This window comes from Numida meleagris, chromosome 1, assembly GCF_002078875.1.
Source record: "Numida meleagris isolate 19003 breed g44 Domestic line chromosome 1, NumMel1.0, whole genome shotgun sequence".
Taxonomy (NCBI): Eukaryota; Metazoa; Chordata; class Aves; order Galliformes; family Numididae; genus Numida; species Numida meleagris.
Window position 1 is genome coordinate 145,655,455 of NC_034409.1, and position 22,801 is coordinate 145,678,255.

General features: G+C 36.3%; 1 protein-coding gene across 1 annotated transcript in view; it reads right to left on the bottom strand.

The window, feature by feature from the left end:
- The window catches only part of GPC5 (glypican 5), a 361,698-nt gene that overhangs the window by 251,738 nt on the left and 87,159 nt on the right, over window positions 1–22,801 (bottom strand). The window contains exon 3 of the mRNA XM_021416707.1: window positions 14,898–15,592. Within this exon, the coding sequence (XP_021272382.1) occupies window positions 14,898–15,592 (695 nt within the window). The remainder of the gene's footprint in view (window positions 1–14,897; window positions 15,593–22,801) is intronic.

The window sequence follows — 22,801 nt, forward strand, 5'->3', positions numbered from 1 at the left end:
CTTAGAGTTTACAGCTTCTAACAGATGCTTGCTAAATAGCATACTTCTAGTGCAATGAAAAATGTATTCTAATATGTGAAAGAGTGCAGAGGTGTATGAAAGATTAAAGGATTCCCTAAGTTCAAGTTCTTGAATACCAGGAGAATAAACATTTATTAACATAAGATTTTTTTTCTGCAGAACAGGAAAAGGACATTAATGAGACTTAGGAATGAGCAGTGGAGCATCACTGGCATTTACAACATAGGCAGATCGTGGATAAATACTGTATTGTTTTCTTTGTAAATGTTTTGTTCTTCATCTGCAACTAATTGTCTCTTTCTACACTGTAGCCTCAGGGATCTTGGCAAGACATCTTAGACATCAGAACTTTAGAGTTACAGCAGCAACTTATTTCACACATACATTTCATCATTTTACAGAATTCAACAGAGAAGTCCAACACAACCTGGATGGGGAAAACATGAATAGTCTAGAGAATTACAGACTAAAGTTGATACTTAGAAAGATGCTTGCACAATTCTTTAAACACTCAATTTATAAACACCTGCAAAATTTAAATGGACTTGCTAAATAATAATAAGCCAATTTTATTACTCACCTGATACACAAGAAAGTGTATTTACAAATTTTTAAAGAGAGTTGGAAGTAGTTTCAAGCTCATGAAAGAACCAATCCAATTCACAGAATCACAGAATCACAGAATCTAACTTAGAGTTAACTTAAAGCTCTAGTCCAACTCCCTTGCAATGAACAGGGACATCCACTGCTAGATCAGGTTGCTCAGAGCTTGGTCCAGCCTGGCCTTGAAAATCTCCAGGGACAGGGCATCCACCACATCTCTGGGCAACCTGTTCCAGTGCCTCACCACCCTCACTGTAAAAGATTTCTTCCTTACATCCAACCTAAATCTACCCTCTTTAAGTCTGAAACCATATCCCCTTGTCCTATCACCACAGACCCAGCTAAAGAGTTTGTTCTCAAAGCAGTCAATTCAAACTAGCCTTGTTAAATTTGATACTTTGTCCCACACCCAACCAGATGAGTTTCAATGAAGATTAATGCAAAGTGGGTAAATATGAAAGCCAGCAAAGCAGTGGTAGGGTAGTCTTAACACACACACACACACACACAAAAAAAAAAAGACTGATAGAAAGTTGATAGAACGGATGATATGTTGCAAAAAAAAAAAAAAGGAAATTGTAATTGTTTTCTGCAATATATAAAATACCACTTGGAGATAATGAGTTAATTACTCATTTATGTTTGGCACTAGTGGGGTATCAGCTTCATTGGCATGCATCTTTTGGGGAAAGAAAATCTACACTCAAGATGGAGGATCAAAGAAGAGACAAAAACACTAAGAGTTTATGAAATAGGTTTTGGGTCTTTTTTTTCCATGAGAAATTTTTAATAGAGTTTTGCAAAAGCCTGATATACAAGGTGTTGGATTCTGGGAGACACAGTGTACAGCCTGCATGTAACTGGGACCTGTATTCTCCTCCTCTACTAAAGCCAGTGCTCCAAGCATGGGACCTTGAGGCTGTTCTCATATCTTACTGGTTGCTAATTATCTCTGATTTCCTTCTTCATTCTGCACACTGTGACTGTAAAATAAAATCTAATAGCCCATTAAGTACAAGTTACTTAACATACTTTTAATTTGCATCTTCTCCTTTTTAATTATCGAAGTCTTAAATGATTTTAATTCTACTGCTCCTTTCATGAGGGACTAACACTCAAGTAGCTCAGGCAGTACAAATAGTTTTTTCTCCTGAATGGGGGTGAGAGGGAAGGAAATGATCTTTTTAAATGGCTTAATGTTAGGGGAAATCCTAATGTTCTCAGCCAAGTCATCCTGCAGCCAGAATACAGCACTGCCAGTTCAAACTCTTCAAAGGCAGTTCAACAAAACTGGTTCTTGTGAGAGGCTGCCAGCTCTCTCAGTCCAAGTCTGCTTCAGTAGATGCCAAGGTGTTTCATTTATGTTCAGTGAAAACACTCTGTGGTTCTCCTCTGTAAAGCAATTATATACAACCGGCAGCAGTTCTTTCCAAAGATCAGCTCCCACTGTGTAGTGAGACTGACACATCTATGCTCTCTAGTGGCTAAAATATACTTTATTGCCTGAAAATTTAGCTCGGACATAGATGGCTAGCACTCTGCCTTCCTGTCTGATACTGCCAGAATTGTTCATTAAATCTAACTATGAATCTCTCCAGGGTCACCAAAAGCCTTTATCCACGTACGCTGCTCACTCAGAACATTGAACATATTACAACCTACAATACATAACGAGTTTGTGAGATCAAGAAAAGTTGATCGTGTTTGCCTCTCCGCACTCTGTGCTTACATTTTGTGGAAGGTTGGCAAAATTGTAGAGGGGAGAGCAGTTCTGAAAATAAGGTCTGTAATACAAGTACACACTTACAGAAACAATCAGAATGCATTACTTCACTTAATGTAAGATACTGTTAACCATTCCTCATATAACTGGAGGCCCATGTTTTTATGATAATAAAGAATCTAAGACCACTTGAAAAAAAATGAGAAATGAGAAGAAAAAAACAAACAACTATTAATACAGCTAGCATTTCTGAGAATCTAGTACTTTTTCCCCCATTTCAGATTACTTCTTAGGAGTAGTGATTTTCCTTCCGGTATTCAGTGTTTCAGTGTCTCCCCAACCTCTTATTTAAATCTGGATAAACCAGTTTTCTATGAAGACCTTTTCTGTGTACCAGATTGTCACTTACTCATATATGTACATATTACGTAAGGTACCAAATATTTACCTAAAAAATTACTTTGCTTCAAAATCTCTGGATCTGTATTCATAGTTTTTCTCTTTCAATACAAAAATCTGATTTAAGAGCCCGCTGAGAACCAGAAGTCTGCTCTGCTCAGTGGCTCCATTTCTTTTTCAGAATGAAAAAGAAAGGAAGAGAAAAGAAAAGAAAAGAAAAGAAAAGAAAAGAAAAGAAAAGAAAAGAAAAGAAAAGAAAAGAAAAGAAAAGAAAAGAAAAGAAAANAGAAAAGAAAAGAAAAGAAAAGAAAAGAAAAGAAAAGAAAAGAAAAGAAAAGAAAAGAAAAGAAAAGAAAAGAAAAGAAAAGAAAAGAAAAAAAAGAAAAGAAAAGAAAAGAAAAGAAAAGAAAAGAAAAGAAAAGAAAAGAAAAGAAAAAAAAGAAAAGAAAAGAAGACAGACTACAGAAAGCTCTCATTTCACTTCTTCCTTTACACTTGTTCATGCATCCTAATTGCCCTGTGGAAAGGAGTGCAAGGCCTATTTTTTTTTTTTTTCTGCAAATACAAAGAAATAGACTGCAGCATTTTCAGCTTCTTGGAGCATCTTCCTCAACTTCAGTTCAGTTTCCCATTGGACACATTCAGACAATCTGTCGTGGTGCCAAAGCACAATGAGACATCCAGTATGCCAGCTAAACTCAGAATATGATGGCAGTCCAGACTAATTATTCCACATTTTTTAGACCTCTCAGTATCTATGCAGTTAAGGGATAGCAGAAAGCCATTTTGGATCTGTGCATTTTGCCTAAATTTTCCCTTACTTCCTGTCAAATGCCCCCTGCCCTCCACTACCTCACCCCCCAAAAAAAAGAAGGAAGTTACATTAAGGTTTCTATTATTTCCTAACAAAACAGATCTCAATTATAACAAGGAAGCACAGAAAACTTAAAGATCTAAGTTATTTCAAATTGTGAAGTAAACTTGATTTAAGCACATTAAATAGGAATGCATAACACATACCATGATACTTGGCAGTCTGTACTGAATTTACCTTATGTAAAACTGCACTGTTCAGTGCTGCTTGCCAAAGCCATGTCTGTGTTGATAGGAGCCATAGGTTGACGTTGGCAGTCTAGCAGACCTCCACCCAGCTGCTCTCTCATTCAGGACAGGGGGAGTGCCCTGCAGTGGGGCCACTGGAGCACAAGGCAGCCACGGCCTCACCTCACAGAGGAGCCCTGCAGCCCCCACTGCCGGCACCTTAGCACAGATCCTCAACAAAGCAAGTCAATCCAATGTAGGAGTTGTATAAAAGCAACATGGCAATTTGGCAAATGGACTGAAAAAAGTATGGGGCGCTTCAAAAAGGTGTGAGACATGAACTTGACACTGGATTTGAACCTTTTCTCAAAGATGAAAAATAGGTTCTCTCTCATTTGCATAAATGAAAATCTTCTGAAAGAAGAACTGGAAATGATGGAGCTTGAAACAAGCATTGAAAACTGTGCCACCATACACTCAAATTCTGAGAAGCAGAGAAATGAATGTAGCAATCTATTTGATAGACATGGTTTCATGGCTTCATGTTCTAACATTTTTGACAGAAACGGGTGCATCCAGTATTTGCCACACATCTGTCATTGTATCATAAACTTTAAAATAAAGACACTAACAATATTATGTACAATACTCATTAATTTTATTTTCCAATTTGTATTTGAGAAGTAATGCCCTGCTAAATGAAAAGACCAGATCATACATTAATATATATTTTTCCAAGATGCATGAATACTTATGGATGTATTACTGCTTCTGTTAATATTCTACCCTTGGCTGAAAATCTTTTTCCTATGCATTAAAGGCAAAGAAATCAATTACAATGGAATAGGAGATAGATTTTAAGCAGAATTCTACAGTACAGAGCACACAATGGGGATTCCAACTAACAAGAGATGCTGAGGGATAGGTTTACTACTATTTTTATGTTAAATACTGTAGCACTATAAATGTCCATGCTGTTTTTTACAGATATTGTCATTATTTGGAAAATACTAGGTTTAGTTACAGAATCTATAAACAGCATGAGCATTTACAGTGGTAGTATGTAGTGTGTTGTGCAAGATTACAGAAACAAGTGAGATGATGCGAGAAAAAACAAATGGGAAAATGGATAAGAAGTGTCTCAGGTAATTATTTCTTCTGCATAAACTGAAATTACATAAACATACTCTGTTGTTTGTACTTTATACAAAAGTCCTTCGACCACTATCTGCCATTCCTCACTCTTTGTTGATGATTATGATGAAGTGTATACCTTCAAATTGGTTTGTTAGACAATTAGATCCATTAGAACTTAACTTTGGTTTGCTCTGTATTTCGCTTTACAGCTGGAAAAAACTTGTAAATTGTTTATCATTTAGTCTGTCGATACCATTAAACTTACTTAACACCTTGCAAAACCTCCATACCAAATTCCAGACTTTAACTTTTTTTTGATGCTCTCCATTATTAAAACTCACCTAAAAATACAGCCAATGATGTCTCAGAAAATCAGTTCCTTAAAGTTGTTTTAAAAACACATTATGTTTCAATATAGTAATCTCTGATACTGCTTTATATTTTCAGCTTATTTGTGCATATAGAAACCAGGACCCTTAATTTTTTTATACAACCATACATTAAATATGTATCCTTTATATACATATGTATTAACAACAGCATTTTCCATAACTGAGAGAGTTTCTGTAAAAATGTTTGTCAAAGGCTACCACAGTACACTCTCAGGTTGCCTGCCACTGAGGAGATCTGAGTTTCTTTTCTTGTAATTTATTTTACTTGTAAACAATGGCTTTCTGTAAAATTTGTGTCACCATTTTACATGCCATATTTGCACTTATTTTCCTTAATACCTGCAGAAGTGAACTGTGAATAATTCTCTGTGTTGTTTTGTAATTTATTAGTATGCACAAGTTTCATACAAAAGGCATGAGTATGAGGAATTGTGACCTTGCTTAAGACAGTAGCTTAAGCATCTAATTTCAAAAAGGGCAAGTGCAGGGTCCGGCACTTTGGCCACAACAACCCCAGTCAATGCTATAGACTTGGAGCAGAGTGTCTGGAAGACTGTGGGAGACATGGTCCTGAGGGTGTTGGTCAACGCTACGCTGAACATGAGCCAGCAGTGCGCCCAGGTGGCCAAGAAGGCCGACGGCATCCTGGCGTGCTGCAGACACTGCGCTGCCAGCAGGAGCAGGGAGGTGATCATCCTCCTATACTCAGCTCTGGTGAGGCCGCACCTTGAGTGCTGTGTTCAGTTTTGGGCCCCTCACTACAAGTAAGACATCAAGACCCTGGAGTGTTTTCAGAGAAGGGCAACAAAGCTGGTGAGGGCTCTGGAGCACAAGTCTTATGAGGAGCAGCTGAGGGAGCTGGGATTGTTGGACTAGATAATCTTGAAGGTCTTTTCCAGCCTTAGTGATTCTATGACTCTATGATTCTATGATTCTAATTTCTTAAGATTCAAACATTATTCTTGTCCTTAGTCAGTGCTCACAGACTTCAGACCTCAGTAAGTGTTAACTACTTAAATAAACAAAAAGGAAGGATCAAGCCAGAAAAGATAGGAAAAGCCATCAAACTGTGCTGTTATGTAGGAAGAAAACCTATCATTTCATTTACAAAGAGCTTTTCACTAAAGCATTAAGCAATCCATAAACTTGCTTTGTTGATTTTCACTATGTTCTCAAAATTTTCTGTTCTCTTTTCTCATGATTGAACGATCCTGGTTTTGACTCAGGAGAAAACTTCTTGACATAAGCAAGTGTCCCACTTCAACTTTGAAACACTGGGGAAGTGAAATACAACACTGGAGGAATTTGAATTAGATGGCGGTCAGGACTGCAGTATACTTGCTTCTTATTACATTCAAAAAATGACTGAGGTATTAAAACAGTCAGTATACTTTACTATACAGGTATCATAGTTTTTCACAGCTGTAGTTGGATGCGTATCTGTGAACGGATGGAAATGGAAGGTGATGGTGTTCAACTTTGTATTAGGTTAGATGTCAAACTTTTTACAACACAGTGCAATTAGAATACAAAAGTGTATAAGATGAGGAATTTAAATTCAATTACTGTTCAGCAGCTTCCACAAATCAGTTTACATCAATCTTCTGAAGTAATTTAAATTAATCAATTTATCAAGTAATTTAAATTCAGCAAAGAAAAGATGGCACAGACTTAAGCCAGAATTTTCAGGTAGAATTCCACAATTTTATCCCAACGTCTGCTTTGCTGAAAACTACATATTTCAGTTATTCCTTTTCTTTTTCCTTTCGACTATGAAAGAACTATATGGCATGTAGCTCACTTCTATAAGTTGGTAGTAGAAATACACACTTGGGGGCAGTTATAAGCATAAAAGCCGAATCCACTTAGACATTTTGGTGTGAGGTATTTTGCCATGACATCAAATTTAGGTTGTATCTACGCAATCTCTCAGACAAGGTTCATTTTCCCACAGCTTATCAATACTTGTAATTCTCCTGAGAAAAAAAAAAGTACATATTGTTGATATATAGCTTTGTGACTAACTCCTTTGAGAATCTCTAGACTATCAATTGCAGAATGACAGAGAATCACAGAATGGCTGAGGTTGTACGGCTCATCTGGAGGTCATCTGGGCCAACAATCCTGCTCAAGCGAGGTCACCTACAGGTACTTGCCTAGGACCACGTCCAGGCAGATTTGAAGATCTCCACAGACTCCAGTACCTCTCTGGACAACCTGTGCCAGTGTTCAGTCACTCTTGTCATAAGGAAGTTCTTCCTGATTTTCAGAAAGACAATCAGTTGCGCCCAGTGACTCTTGTCCTGCCACTGTGCACCACTGAAATAGCCTGGTTCTGTCCTATTTGCATACTCTCTTCAGCTATTTATAGATGTTGATAAGATCCACTGTGAGCCTTCTGGTCTCAAGATTACACAGTCCCACCTCCGTTATCATTTCCTCACAGGAGAGATACCTCAGTTCTCTACTCATCCTCACAGCCCTTCATTGGACTCACCAGTAGCTCCATGTCTCTCTTGCACTGGGGAGCCCAGAATAATCCAGGCGTGACCTGGATGTGAGTGGGGTTATTGGTGGTAGGTGGATGGTTGGACTAGGTGATCTTGTAGGTCTTTTCCAACCTAGCTAATTCTATGATTCTATGATTCTATGACCTCACCAGGGCTAAGCAGAGTAGAGGGATCACCCTGTCCCTTGCAGACTGAGTAGATCCTGTAGCACGGCACTGGCATAAGCAGCTCTATGCTACTCAAGAGTCCATATGCTGGATGATAGGAGAACAGTGTCACACACTTTTCCAGGAAAACAAATCATTAAAATAAACAGAAGGCATCTGCTTTTGAGAGAAATAGCACAGGCAGAGAGGTTAAAAGCCAACTGAAAAAGTAGTTTATACCTCATATAATCTCAAAAAAAAAAAAAAAGGAATAACCTAAAGATTTCTGAAGATAGAACTAAAGAAGAAGATACCTCAGCTGCTGTATCTGTCAGATCACATGTGGTCTTTAACCATGGTCTGAAAAGCAGTAGTGTCTACACCCCTCCATGGAAGCAGCAAGCTGTGGCCTGGCAGTGGGAATCTGCTGCTGGCTACTCTGCCCACCCCCTGTTGTAAGTTGCCACCTTCCTGCCCTCCCCTACAGTGACAGACATCTCCTTGCCAGCAACAGATTCTCCCTGGTTGATGCCAATGAGGTGCTTAAAAACAGCTACAACTTACCCCATCTGCAGTGTACACTGCAGTCTTGATAAGCTATGGGATGTTGTTGACAGTGAAACCTGGCAGAGTCTTGGCTCCTCTGCTGCTGCTGTAATGTAAGCCTGTAAAGAGCAGCAGGTTGACAGAGTGGGGGGCGCATTTTCCTCAGGATACCTATCCACTCTCCTTGTCTCTAATCACACACCCATTCTCCCTAATACTTTGCATCCTATTTCAGAAAAAAAATCACCATTTGGAGTGAAATGCACCTGTTTTCCTTTCCAGAAGTAAACTGAAAGCAAGTAATCCACCATACCTACTACATGGGCATAGAGGCATATTTATATATACACAGTGTGGTTTGGCCATTCAATGACAAAACTAAGTGTGCTGTGAACCATTTGCCTCCCTGCAGTCATCCTGACTGCTAGTGGCCATAGGGCTGAAGTATGTGAAGAGATAACTGAGTAGGGCCATCCTGAGACACAAAGCTCTGCATCCAGCACTGACAGCACTTCTCCTTTCTGCCCATGCCAAGTGCAACGGGAGACTTCCGTTACATGGGGCTCTCTTGTGAAGGGAGAGTGAGTGATCCCCAAACAGAATAGCAGTAGTCATGACAGAGGAACAGGAGCATGCGTAGAAGGAAGTCTGGGATGTGAATGTGGTTAAGTTGTCCCTGCCCTCAGGCTGCTATTATTTTACTACAGCAGAAGAGAACTCCTTTATAAGGGGAGGGGATGCTGCCTGCACACCTGCAAGTGCTAGAATACACAGGAGCAGATGAATCATAGGAAGATGCAGTCAACTGTTTGGAAGAGCCAGCTAGATATTTGGCTAACCTTACCTACCTCCAATCAGATAAAGTGCACCTAAAATGTATGCAATCAAGAAATTTACCTGCAGTTCAAATACAAACAATACAGATAATAAACCAAAACAATCATAAATTATATAATGCTGTGTAATCTGCTTAATGTGTAAAACAATAGGTGATTAGGTTACTTTACAGTAATTGCTAGTTTTGATCTAGTATGTACAGGAAATTAGGCCATGAAATCGTATTTTCATTTAATTAATTCTTCTTATGATTAGAGCTTTTATTTCTTTTTAACTAGAGCTTAGATTGGTCTATGCCATTTCATAAACGCATTTGAACAAATTTTTATTATGTATATTTAGTTTACAAACAATAAAATCTTGAACATATCAATTCCAAATGACATTTCCCATTTCACTGCGAATTAAAGGAATCAGAGAATTGACATAACAAGAGAAAATGCATATTATTTCCTCTTTAAAGATTTCAAAATCCAAAATTGAGAGCTGTTTGAATGATGCTAAGACTATGAAGCACAATAATGAAATCCAAAGAAGCAAAGTTAAAGCCCTTACAAATCTTACAGCATTCTAATACGTAGTCCTCAAAATCAGGGAATGATGGATTACTGATTCCTCCAGCAATGGTAAGTCACTGGTAAAACAGTCACAGTGTTTGATAACAAATGTGTATCTCTTCTGCTTATATACTGCTAGGTGCACTGAAACATATGGAAGTAGTGCTAGAAGACATTCATATGGCAGTCTTATTTAGACAGACTGAATTGTTTTAGGGGAAATAATTACTATTTTCCTCTTTTATTGTATTTGCCTGAATATTTTTAATGGAAATGCTTATTACTTTTCTTCTTTTCTTCTGTTCTGAATTTCTATTAGATGGTTAATAATTAAGTTTTTCAGGCCAAAATCAAGTGTAGACATTTTAAGTAAAGTCTAATATTTCTCTTGTGGTAAGATAACGTACCTCTGATTGTTCTCAAATCCACAACTATTTTTGATAAACAATACTATGTATTCTTACAGGCATCTAATGTAGAACTTTGCTTCATGTAGGCTGAATATAGATCTTTGTGATAGCTACAACTTTGTTTTTGAGTAAGCGATGAATTTTGGATCTCTTTCATGATCTGATTTATGCAGATTTATAATAAGCATTTTCAAATATCAAGATTTCTTTAAAATAGGGTGATGAAAGTATTATTTTTAATATGCTAAAGTAGATTCTGAACTTATTTCATGATTGACTAATTCACTCTAAGGAAGCAATCAAAATGCATTAGTTATGAAGTAATAGGCATAGTACTGACATGTTTAGAGGTATAAAAAAAGTAAATAAATCAGATTTGGATACTAAAGCAGTGGATTCACAGGAAAACTACTTCAAAAGACACTGATCTCTTGCATCTCTTTAAGTGCCTCAACCTGATAAACAATGAAAGTTACTAAATATCTAGTTATGGCACTTCCCACAATTAGAAATACCATTATCTGGTCTTTCATTGCCAGTCATGCATACTCCTTCCCCAAAATAAAACTGCAATTATACTATAGCTTGCAGGTTTATGTTTTGTACACATTTGGGATTATCAAAATATGTTTTCCATTGCCTTCATCCAATTCCTTTTTTAAATTTCAGGAATTAATTGGTTTAATGCACTTATACATATACGGTACTCCATTTTCTGGAATGGTATTGAAGAAGGTTGTGTGATTTTTCATCAGAGAAGCTTCAATAAAAAGTAGCTACATAAAACAGATCCTAGCAGGAATGGAAAAAAATAAAATGCATTTCATTGATAATGGTTGTGAATAGCTCTTGTCATAGGAATATGAAATTCAACACGTCACTGTAGCAGCAGTTCAGACTGTTTATGTGTTTATAGCTAGTCATTTCAAGCAAAAATAATAAGGAAGCAAAGCTATAAATATAGTCTATTAACTTCTTCTTACTGGCAGCATATAATACAAGAAAGGCAGTTATTCTAGTATGAACGACGTTTAAAAAAAAAAGAGCAAAACAAAAGTCTCTTTCCATACAATATAATTATGCTTATTTTCAGAAGACACATAACTAAGAATTTCTTTCAGGATTAGACTAAGATCAAAAAAGGATAAGAAAACTTCCAGAAATTTGTCATTTTCATTATCTCCAACTACTGCAGAAGCTATCCAGTGTAAGTCCACAGAGATTAGAACATAGTGAGGACATACTGCTTTAAAAAAAAACCATTCCAAATTTTTGTAGGCTTCTATTACATACAAAAATAAATACAAGAACATAGAAAACTTCAGCATAAAATCATCACTCCCAAATCAAGGAAATGTCAGAATCTGCCTGCATAATTTTATTTTTTTCTGTTATGTTTCTGATTCCCACATCTTTGTATGCATACGTAGTTTTCCACATCATGGTCACACGCTTAATTTTCCTCCAGATCCCAAAATCACAAGTGCCCATAATATGTAACAAACAACTAATCAATATTTCTTTTCATCTCTTCTATTCAGCATTAATCTCAAACAACACTGATCTTTTGGCATTCAAGAATGATATTTTAATGTAAAGTTTAGTTTGGATGAAAGATTTTAATTATAAAGCCTTATGCTTTTACTCTTTCTTTTCTTTCCTGGTCTCATCCCCTCTTCCTTCAGCTCTTTCCTCAAACCCATTTCACCTTCCCTCAGGTCCCCCATGCTGCATTATCCAGCATGTGATAGTACAAGTCCTCACATAGTGAAACAAAACCAGAGCTAAGAAAGACTTGTTCCTGCACCAAGTTAACTGTCAGCTGCTTAACCACCATTCACACAGAGGAAGGCAGGGAAAAACACAGCTGAGGGTGGTGCCAGAGCAGAACCTGCAACCCAGGTGAGGCTGTTTCAAGCACTCATTGAGCCACACTGTGAGTGGCACAGAAACCTGTCCTTCCATGGCTTGGGATTCTCCTTCTAAGAGGAAAAAAACATGGGACCCTACCGTTAACCTATGCATACCAGAAGAGACAGTATGGCCTTCCCAGACCAGAAATTCAGAAATCTTGTGAAAAACTCTTTTTCCTTCTGTCTCATGACTGAGATGGAACATCTAGCATAACCGAATGGAGGTAGGTAACATGAAACAATTCATTACAACTTGTAAGAAGTTTCCATAGTTCGTTTTTCTTTTCCTCTTAAACACAGCTTAACTGTGTTACAAAGCGCTTGCATATTCATCAGTCTGTATAGTTGCCTTAGGGGAGGGTTTCCCTGGCTATACCCAAGCTCAGAACAATTGGCATGTGGCAAATTAGGCTGGGCATAAAGAGCACAGGAAGAAGTTACAAGGTCCTTTATAGGAATGGGCATTTTTACCTACTCTCCAGTGGATAACAACACATTTCCTTTTTTTTTTCCTTAACAAAGAATAGCTTATTACTGTTCTTGTTTTGCATGTCACTGCTTTACTAAGCCTCTATATTATATTTGCATGAGTATACACATAGAAAGTCTGCTAAAAATGTCTCTGTTTCAGCTCCTACCAGCTAAAAAGCATAGGCTCCACTGCAGCACTGAGTATAAACAGTACATAAGTGGACATACATAGGCTTCAGGAGCACAGAACAGAACCAGCATTAAGTATATGTCCATATATATATGTGACTATACATAAATACATAAGTAGTTGCACAACCCACACATCTCCAGTAGATTCTGCAGAACAGCATGGAAAAATGTCCAGGTTTAAAGATGATGAACCAATGCTGCACTTACCTGTCACTCAATAGAGCTGTGGGAGGAAGGAATTAAAAGCGTGAATTCAAAATAGAAAGAAGGAAGCAAAAGAATTGCAACTGTAGATACCGTAGCACTGCTCTGCTGACCCAAGCAGCAACGTGAAAAAATTGGAAAGAAGAGTTCATAGAAAGTTATTGTGTTATGTAGTCATTAATGGGCCTTTCACACCACAGAGATCAACTTAATGTACATTAGATTTGCCTACAGATAATCATGTGCATTAGCAAGAAATACTACACATATGGTTATTTCTACAAACATACACATGATTACATGAAGAGCTGGATAAATGCACATATCACTAAACAGGATACAATGTAGATTCTTACATTAATATTTGCATATGTATATAGTGTATCTCCATACATTTTAAGATTTTCTCTCTCTGCTTCTTTGAAGCTCAAAAAAAATAGTTATTGTGATGAAATTCAGCTTTAAAAATGCAGAGACTGCTGAATGCCTAAGTAAGCCATTATCAGCTGGCTCATAATCATCTTTCCTGCGTCAGGATCACTGATGCATTAATTGCTTATCTAAGTTTTCAGCAGTTCATAAGTCACTCTGAAGATAAATAAATATTAATGAGCCAATTTCAACAGAATTCATATCCTCTTCCTATGGAAGCTGAAAGACTGTATTTATTAAATGTAAGAATCAGCTTAATGCATGGGCAAATCTGAACTACACTCAAGCTGTACTCAGCAGATCAGTACTGACCAACTAGATCACTACGTTTCAAGGGATCAATGCCTCACAGTCTTATTGACTGAATTACAAATCAAAAAGAGGAAAGACTGATCAACTATAACACAGAGATTAAGTTATGGATGCCACAGGGTTTATGACTAGTCAAAATATGTGGATTTGATGCAAACAGTGAAAAATAAGTTTTTTTAGCTTTTAAGGTTTGGAAGTTATTCTATATGACAAGATCTTACTGGAACAGAAGTCAACAATTGATCTTCAAACAAATATATTGGCACAAAATAAGAAATTTTAATATTCCTTATGTCCACTGAGGAAAAGGAGAAGCAAAGCATAACATTTTCAGGAATATCAAAATAAAACATTTTGGTTCGGATCAATCAAAATAGTGGGTGTAGAACTCTTCACTCATTTAATTTTTCTTTAAAATTGAATGTAATATTTTATTTTGGAGAATAAATTCTTCCATCTTGAAAACACGAATGTGTTAGGAGACATTAAACCTGGGGCAGTTATGGTACATAATTCAAAATTCAAATCTAAAACTTGAGAGGGGAGCTCTTTTCATACCAAATGACTCAGTATGAAGCAAGAAAGAGGACCTTAAAGCTTTGAATCTTTACTTCCTTTTCCTAGCTTGTTCCTGAAAATTCTAGGGTAAAAGATAAACAATCTGAAGAGGAACAAAAATTTTCTTTCAGTAAAATTTTGAATATGCTGTGGTTTCATGGGAAAAAAAAATTCAACATTACTTCAAATATTTAGAGAACTCTGGTTAAAAAAAAAATCCACATACAAACTTCTTTCAGTGTGAAAATCCTTTGCTACAAACAATCTCAAAATGATGAAATCTCTACTTGATGTCAAACTTATGAATAGATAATGTGAAATAAGAAGTTCATGTGGATTATTAAAATACAGTGCTGGAGAAATATATTGTTGAATAAAGCTGAATTCAGATACAAATATGTGTATATAAAAATGGTCAAACAAGTATTAGCTTTTAGCGATACTTCTTCTGGTGTCATGTATGCACCAAGCTTTGATAACAACAGTTTCTTACCTGCTCAGTTAATTGTGGTCCATTTACATGAGCTTGCGTTAGAGCATCATTAACAAGGGAAGGAAAGTTGAGAAGCACATGCTCAATGTCATATGTTCCATGCATGGCACTCGAGAGCTCTTCCAAGGACTGAATGTATCCCTGCCAATGAAGGTCAACTTCTGCCATGTAGGCTAAGCAGCCTCGTATGACGTTGAGGCAGTAGCCCATACAGGGCTTACTTAAAATCAGCCCTTGGCAGTGAGGACAGTATTGCATTCTCAGTAACGCTCTGCTACAGTCTTTAGAGAAATGCAGGTGGTCTGTTGTATTGATCACTTCAGTCCCCAAATTCAGAGCCTGAAGGAAATTCCGGCTGGGTAACAGTGATCTTTCCATTTGTCCTATGACTTTCTTGGGAATGTTACCAAAGGGCCTGATATCTCTTCTTGCCATTTGGAGGCACTCCGCGTATTCCAGTGTAACATCAGTCAGACCTGGGTTAATCATGTGATTGTAGACCACTGGGAACAGAGTGTCAAAAAATCTGTTGACAAATTTCTCCGTGCTGATGTCTGTGCCAAATACAAAGAGTGCAACGTCTGTGAAAAACTCCTGAACACGTGTAGCAGCCTCAGCAGCCATGTTTCTATAAGCATTGCAGAAAAGTGTGCTTGTGTAATTCTCAGCCAGTTTGATGAGCATTTCAAAGGTTTCTGTAATTAAAAAAAAAAAGGTTTAAAAAATCAGAAATTAGCATAAGAAGTTAAAGCAATCTCACAAGGATTGTTTTCTTTCCTTTATCCTAAAAGCATTTTTGCAAAGACTCCAACTTAGAACTTATGAAGAGATAAACTACACAGAAAATGTGAAAACTATACTTAGACAAACACATTACAAGTAATGTTACAACAGAATAATAATCCATTTTCTTGGAAGAATAAATTATTAATTGAGTCTAAATAATTATAAAAGGAAATCAGTTGTAAGCTGTGTTATTAAGCTGCTAAATACAATGAAGCATTAATGTACATGTCTACATATATACATACAATAGATTTCTCAGCCCTCAACTCATTCTGCAACTTGCAATGAGAAGTGAAATGCTTTTAGTCATTCTCCTTCAAATCATATCTCTTACTATCCTAAATGGATGGGCAAAAGTAACATTAAACAATAGAAACAACTCTTCCATTCCATTGAAACTTAACTTTTAAAAGATAGAAGAGCTCATCCTCTTGATGAAAGAAGGAAGGAGATGTACTAAGCACACATGAAAACATACTTTTAAATAATGCTGATTAGTTTGGCAATTACTATTGTCGAAGTGATGGAAGATGCAGAATTGCTCTCAAAGCCTCAATATCTCCACAGGCTGTAAGTTTCTTTCTAAGCTAATATCTTAGTATTAACATTCTGCATAAATGAATTTCCCTTCAGAAGCAACATATGACAGAAGACAAAAATGGTAGACTAGGGGGGGAGAGAGGAGGGCATGAGACTCAGTGCTATAAAGGGACCAGTGTTATTAGAGGGTCTGTAGCCTGGTCTTCAAGGGAAACTGACACATCTGGTATCCTGTACACCTTTATAAGTTCTCATTTATTTATTATTTTTCAGTATTTTAAATGAAACTCTCCATAGAAATAAAGTTGAGGGAAAGCATTAAGTACAGTCAACACTGTCCAAATAGTGATGTTAAAAACAGGAACAGACAAGCAGTGTCAAAATACGTCAGATAATTATTAAAGCAACTTGAAGTCTGATGCTAAGGAAAAGCAGAACACCTAGAATAATTTTAATATAATGACTAAGATTGGCTATCACTTCTTTAATATGTATCTGTACGTAAGAATAAATGTGTTATATTCCAGTAAAAAGCTTGCTCCGGTCTCTGTGAAATAGCACTCACTGGTTCCAGAAGGTTTGAAATTGCAGTTTTTGTGAAGAGAAAAGATCACAGAGAGGACATGTTATTTAACTAATATGCTTAAACTTTTTATGCATTGTTTCCTCCAATAAAAATGATATACATGCTTTTAATTCAAAGTAAGAGTATGTCATTAACTATATTGCTCTGTTATCTATTATCTGTTAACTCTGTTTCAGAATTCACATCACCCTCAAGAAGGTGGAAGGATTTTGCTACCTCTGTCTTCTTCATTCTTCTAACATGTGCATGAGTAAGGAAAAATGTAGTGACTGCCTACAGTAATGAAGAGGAAAGCACATTCCGTTTGTCATCAGTTTCACTATTGTGACACATATGCATGAGCCTCTCTCATAAAGTGAATTTCTCTACAAGCATTTATACATGATAAATACCACAGCAAAATGCTTGATCTAACTCCTCAAAGTTAGGACTGAAAATCCTTAAAGCTAGGACTCTGCATCCTAGACTCCCACTTACACGTTCAACCTATTGAACACAGGAATTCAATGCATCCCATTGATAGACATGTGGAAATGCTGGCTGACTAATCTGGAGATACAGTATCAGGTAGAGCATATCAGATTGATCAAGATGCCCACCTAGGAGCAACTGGACTGAAGATGAGATCTCCATCAGAAGGTAGCTTGGACATCTAGCTCACTTGTAGGCACATACATATAGACAGCTCTAAATATCCTACTGTAAACTACAGGAATGTCTTGTTTTTACTGGCTGAAACTAGGAATGCAAAGAGAGTACAAATCTAATGCAGACGCTTGGCTGAGTTGGCTGAAGAGTATTCTGTACCAATTTCAATGGTGAATGCCATTTATCTGCCTTTCCAGAAGGACATGGGTATGCTGCAGGTATTGTGTTACTTCTGACAGTTTCATGTGGATGTTTTGCTGTTAAACTGGTACTAGATGGCTGTGTCTAGACAACTGAACTAAATTTCAGATATCTGGTTACAACCAAATGAATAACCCTTCACTTAAAAGCTTGGAGTAGACAGAGTAACAAAGAAAAAATTAAGTCAATTTTATTCTTGTTTTAGATGGTTTATAATATTAAAGCACAAAGATATTAAAGACTCTTAGGAAAACGTCTATTTTCGTAACTGAAGATCCAGGCTTTAACACAAATTTGGCCAATGCTTCAGATGAAGTATACTGAAGGAAGTAATATTAGTAAAATAATGATGTTATAATAATCTCTTTAGAATGACATTAATAAGATTTTTGTTATCTTTTTCAATTTTTTATTATTACTCTATCATAGATGAAAATCATAAAGTATATGATCTAAAATGTCTGCTACAATCCATGGCTGCAATATCCTACCACCAAGAGCACAAATATTAGATAAAGAATAAATCATGCTATACATGCTAACAAATGTCCAAGACTGAATTACACTCCCAGTGCCCCAGCAACCCACAGATTAATGGGTACAATAATCAGCTGCATGATTTATTGGCTATTTGTGCTTTTCTAGGCTGTATATGATAATACTTGCCACTTGTGTTTACAATACTGCATCATGCTGTTTAATTGTCATTTTAGGACTTCATTTTTTTTACAGTTTGTTACTTGGGATTATTCTACTGGCATGTTTCCTGCTTTATAACTGCTAGAACTATTCTAGAGGTTTGTTTTGTCCTCCATCAGCTTGAGAAGTAACAGAGCAAAGCAGACCTATGTTTATTTAAAATACTGAACATTAACATTGAACATTGTGAACATTTACAATTGCAGTATGTCATTTACAACACTTTCAGAGACTTCAATGACTAATCGAGTTATGCTGATTCAATATTGCATGCACAGCATAGATTTAAAAATGTTTCTCTATCTTTTAAAGTCTATAGGCTAAGGTTAACAGCATCATCTATCTAATAACTTAATTACCAAGCCACATAAAATAAGAGGTAAGTTTTCAATCCATATAAAATTAATGCATATAAAAGACATTTTACATGTAACCAAAAAGACCCAGACAAGCTCTTTTAGCTGTCATTAAATGCTCACTTGTTTTTAACTGCTTTTTTAATCTGCAGGCACCCAGCTGCTCAGTGCCTCTTATCTCCATTGTCTATGAGATTTTTGTCATAACCACAATACAGTATCCTATGGATACCTTCTGCAGCATTAATGTGTTGTAAAATCTACTGTTTACCATGGGTAATATGCAATTTTATTTTTCTTTGGCTAAAGTTAATATGATTTGTGCATTCCTAAATCAAAAATCACAACTGTCAATATATCAACTCATTTTTTTTTGAAAGAGTAGTATTATCTCTCTACCTGGTTTAGTTAACAAGCAACAAAACATAGCACTTGAGAAAAAAAAAGTAGATGAACACTTTTTACTTTTACATACTGCCTTTATTCAGTGGATTCTTCTATCTGTATATAATTTTCGTTGACAATAGCATATTTAACAAAGTGAACATAAAGTAATGTAAAATAACTATCAGATTAACAGGTCTTTTTTTTTTAATAATATTATCTTCCATTCACTTCCTTTGGCATTTCTGTTCCTGAGAGCTACAGATAATTCTAAACTATAAAGAAATGACTATAAAACCAGTAGATTAGTGGTTTTAAAAGAAGACACAAAATTATACATATGCCTCATTTACTATTACAATGCAAAGTGAGAAAAAAATAATCTTGTATTTTATTCCTGGATATTGATCTAATAAAGGGATGTTTCTCCCTGCACTTCTTAAGGGAGCTACTGCATTTCTTTTGTCTTGCATTTGGTGGAACAGCCCTGGCCAAGGGGAAATCCCAGTTCATTTTTCAGTCTAGCTATCTGGCCTCATGGCATCACTGAACAAAAAGTCAAAAACAGTATTTCTTTATGTAATTAATGTATGTGGTCAAGATGACATCTACTACTCAAAATCCCTTCCATCAACTATTAAGATTTTTCATGAGTTTATCTCATGAATTACCACCTGATGTTGGTTGGCAAGATGCTTTTTAATGACTATTAATGTTTAATTAGAGCTCATGCAGTGGAGCCAAGAACGATAGATGTTAAATTTAAATGTAAATCAATAATGTTTACTGCTGTATGAATAATTATGCAACTAAGGGTTTGTGTAATTATTCCCTTGAGCTTTATATCTTAATGCTTTTTAACCTTCACAGAATTCCACCCAAATATACAAAATCTTTTTTTTTTTTAATGCTACATGTTTTACATTTAGAGCGACCATGGCATACAGCACATTATCTGTTTTTACTATCCAGCTTCACTGGAGGTACTCACAGCCTTTCACCCTCTTTGTAGATGCTCTGCTAAGATGTGTTTTGCAAGTTCTGCTGCAGCCCTGACAGTTAATACGTTCTCAAGGCATGTAATGATTTCCAAGAAGGAGCTGAAGATAAGAGCTGCTGTGAATACATCTCTTCCAAACTATAATCCCACTGTGATTTCCACTTCATTATGTGATTCTGCTCCATTGTGCAATGTGACATGGGGTACGCATCTCTTGCATGACTCAAAACAGAATGGTTACCTCTCTATTCCCCGTCCAGCCGTCTAACCTAGCTTATGAGAATCAGAATCAATCTTATTCAACAATGAAACCACATAGAAACAGAAGGCCAGGAGAAATGTGAGATGTCCTCTAATACACATTTGGAACACAGGACAAGTTCAATTGTATCTATATTATTGTATTTCAACATATTTATTTAGCCTATTCTTAAAAAAAAAAAAAAAAAAAAAAAAAAAGCACAGGGAGGCCACAATCTCCAGGAAAACCATTCCACTGCTTCACATCCTCTCATATATTCACATCAATGTAAACAAATTATTTAGTCCTCCTTCCATGTAAGTATTTCAGATTAGGTCCTCTCCACCTCGTTGCAAACATCGCTAAAGCTCCACAGTAGATGTCTGCATCTCACTTAACCAGTAGAGAAGAATACGTATGATTCATCTGAGCTAGTTTAGTTGTCCACATGGAAGTAAGACAAATCACGCTCCTTCTCTAATTATAGAGAGAAAGAGAGTGATTAGTTTGGAGAACATATGTGAAGTCAGGTGATTACTTAACACTTAAAGATGTTACTTAACATCTCTGCTTATCCCATACTCCCAATATGGTTCCCTGACATAGAGGGAAATTATACTAGTTCAGCCCCAACTTGTCCCTAGTGAACAGTTTCATTGTTACTTAACTTGATATCTTCTTGTGTTTGGCCTCCAAATATTTTGGCCTGGAATTAACCTAAACAGTCTAAAATGCCTGCTTTTCTGTTTAACAAAAACAAGCAAACAATTGCCCTTTTCAACCTTTCTCTATCTCTACACATCCTAAGACAACTAGTCATGTACTTCAGAGCATGTATTTGACAAGTGAAAATCCTTTACATCCTGACAACGCTGCCCTGTAACTGTGCAAAGAGGTCCTTCAGCAATTAAAAGTCCGATCAACAGTGGTGACATCTGGGCTTTAGCAGAGGAAGAATCTGGCAGGACATGTGAGAACGTTTTGCTCTTCTTCATTTTTAATGACGCTGTATGAGAACCTTATTTATAAAATTACAGTCCTAGAGTAATGGATACTGAGATGTCAGTTATTAATACATAATTTATCTCTGCAATACAAAGTATAAGGCACACTACTGTGCCTTCCAATGTATACAGTTCATAAATGATTTTGAATGAATGGATGCCAATACTGATAAAAGCAGTGATATTCACAGGAACAACTGCCAAACCCAAAACCCACAAGGAAGAGGGCAGTAGAAGATCACATCACCTTATCAGACCTCTCACACAAGCTCACAGGGCCATGATTCATCTCAGCTACCACCTCAGCTAAATACCATATCCTCCTTTTTTCAACAGTGGAAAGTAATGTATAAGTTTAAAGCGTGATTCATCTTACTTATTTTAGATGTTTATGAGAAGATGAATCATGCCAAAAAAAAAGTGTCTCTGTCAATTTACTACAGAGATTGCTGAGGGTGCCAAGCCCAGCAATCCACTGTTACTATACTAATATTCATTAGTTTTGTTGTTACTCTTGTAGACCTAGGTTATCTCAATTACATATTTACTTATAAATTCTGTATTATTGACATATCTACTTCTATCTTCTACATTATTTTTACAACTTCTGTATTATTAACTTACAGTATCTGCATCTGAATTTCCACTGTGGAAAATCAGATCAAACTGTTTCTTCCAGATATCTGCCTGTCCAGAGACTTTTCTGCAACTAGATCTGTTTTAAAATTTTATCATATTCATCTAACGTCAACTGCATCAATGCAATCTGTAATACTGAATGCATTTCTTGAGAAAGTAATTAACTTTCAAAGAAAACATGTCAAACGTGTACAAAAGCTGAACAATATGCTTCAGTAAGTTGCACGTCATATCCCATTTCTTTATGAAGGCTATATTGAGTTCAATGTTGGCCCAAAAGCCACACTTTTAAATGTACACATTTAACATACATGTACTTGTATACTTTATATCCTGTTGCTCCAGTAAGAGTCAATTTCGAAAAATTTGTATTAAATTATCAGCTAATTTTTTTTATCTACTCTGTCTCCGTCCAACTATTTTGATTTTGCATTAATAACCAAAACAAGAAAGAAGAAGAAGAGTGCAGGACAAAATGGCGGCTATTTTTTGTTTTGCAGACAGATGAATTCTAGTACTGTTTGACTATGACTCAACAAGCAGAGACTTTCATATTTTCAGTCACTCTTCACATGTAAATTGAGTCATTAAAATGTAGTCTCATTTATCAAAGTCTCCCTCCTTTTCACTCTCACCTCTGAACATGACTCTTTTCCAGAACACCACTACAAAAGATGTGTCATAAGTAATGTAAATGCCAATACTTGTACACTAAAACATCCAGAAACAAGCCAGAATTCCAAAAGGATCACTCGCTGACAGTAATTGCAAAAAATACATGCAGAATCTCCCTGTCTGAAAAAATGTAATTTTCTAAGAC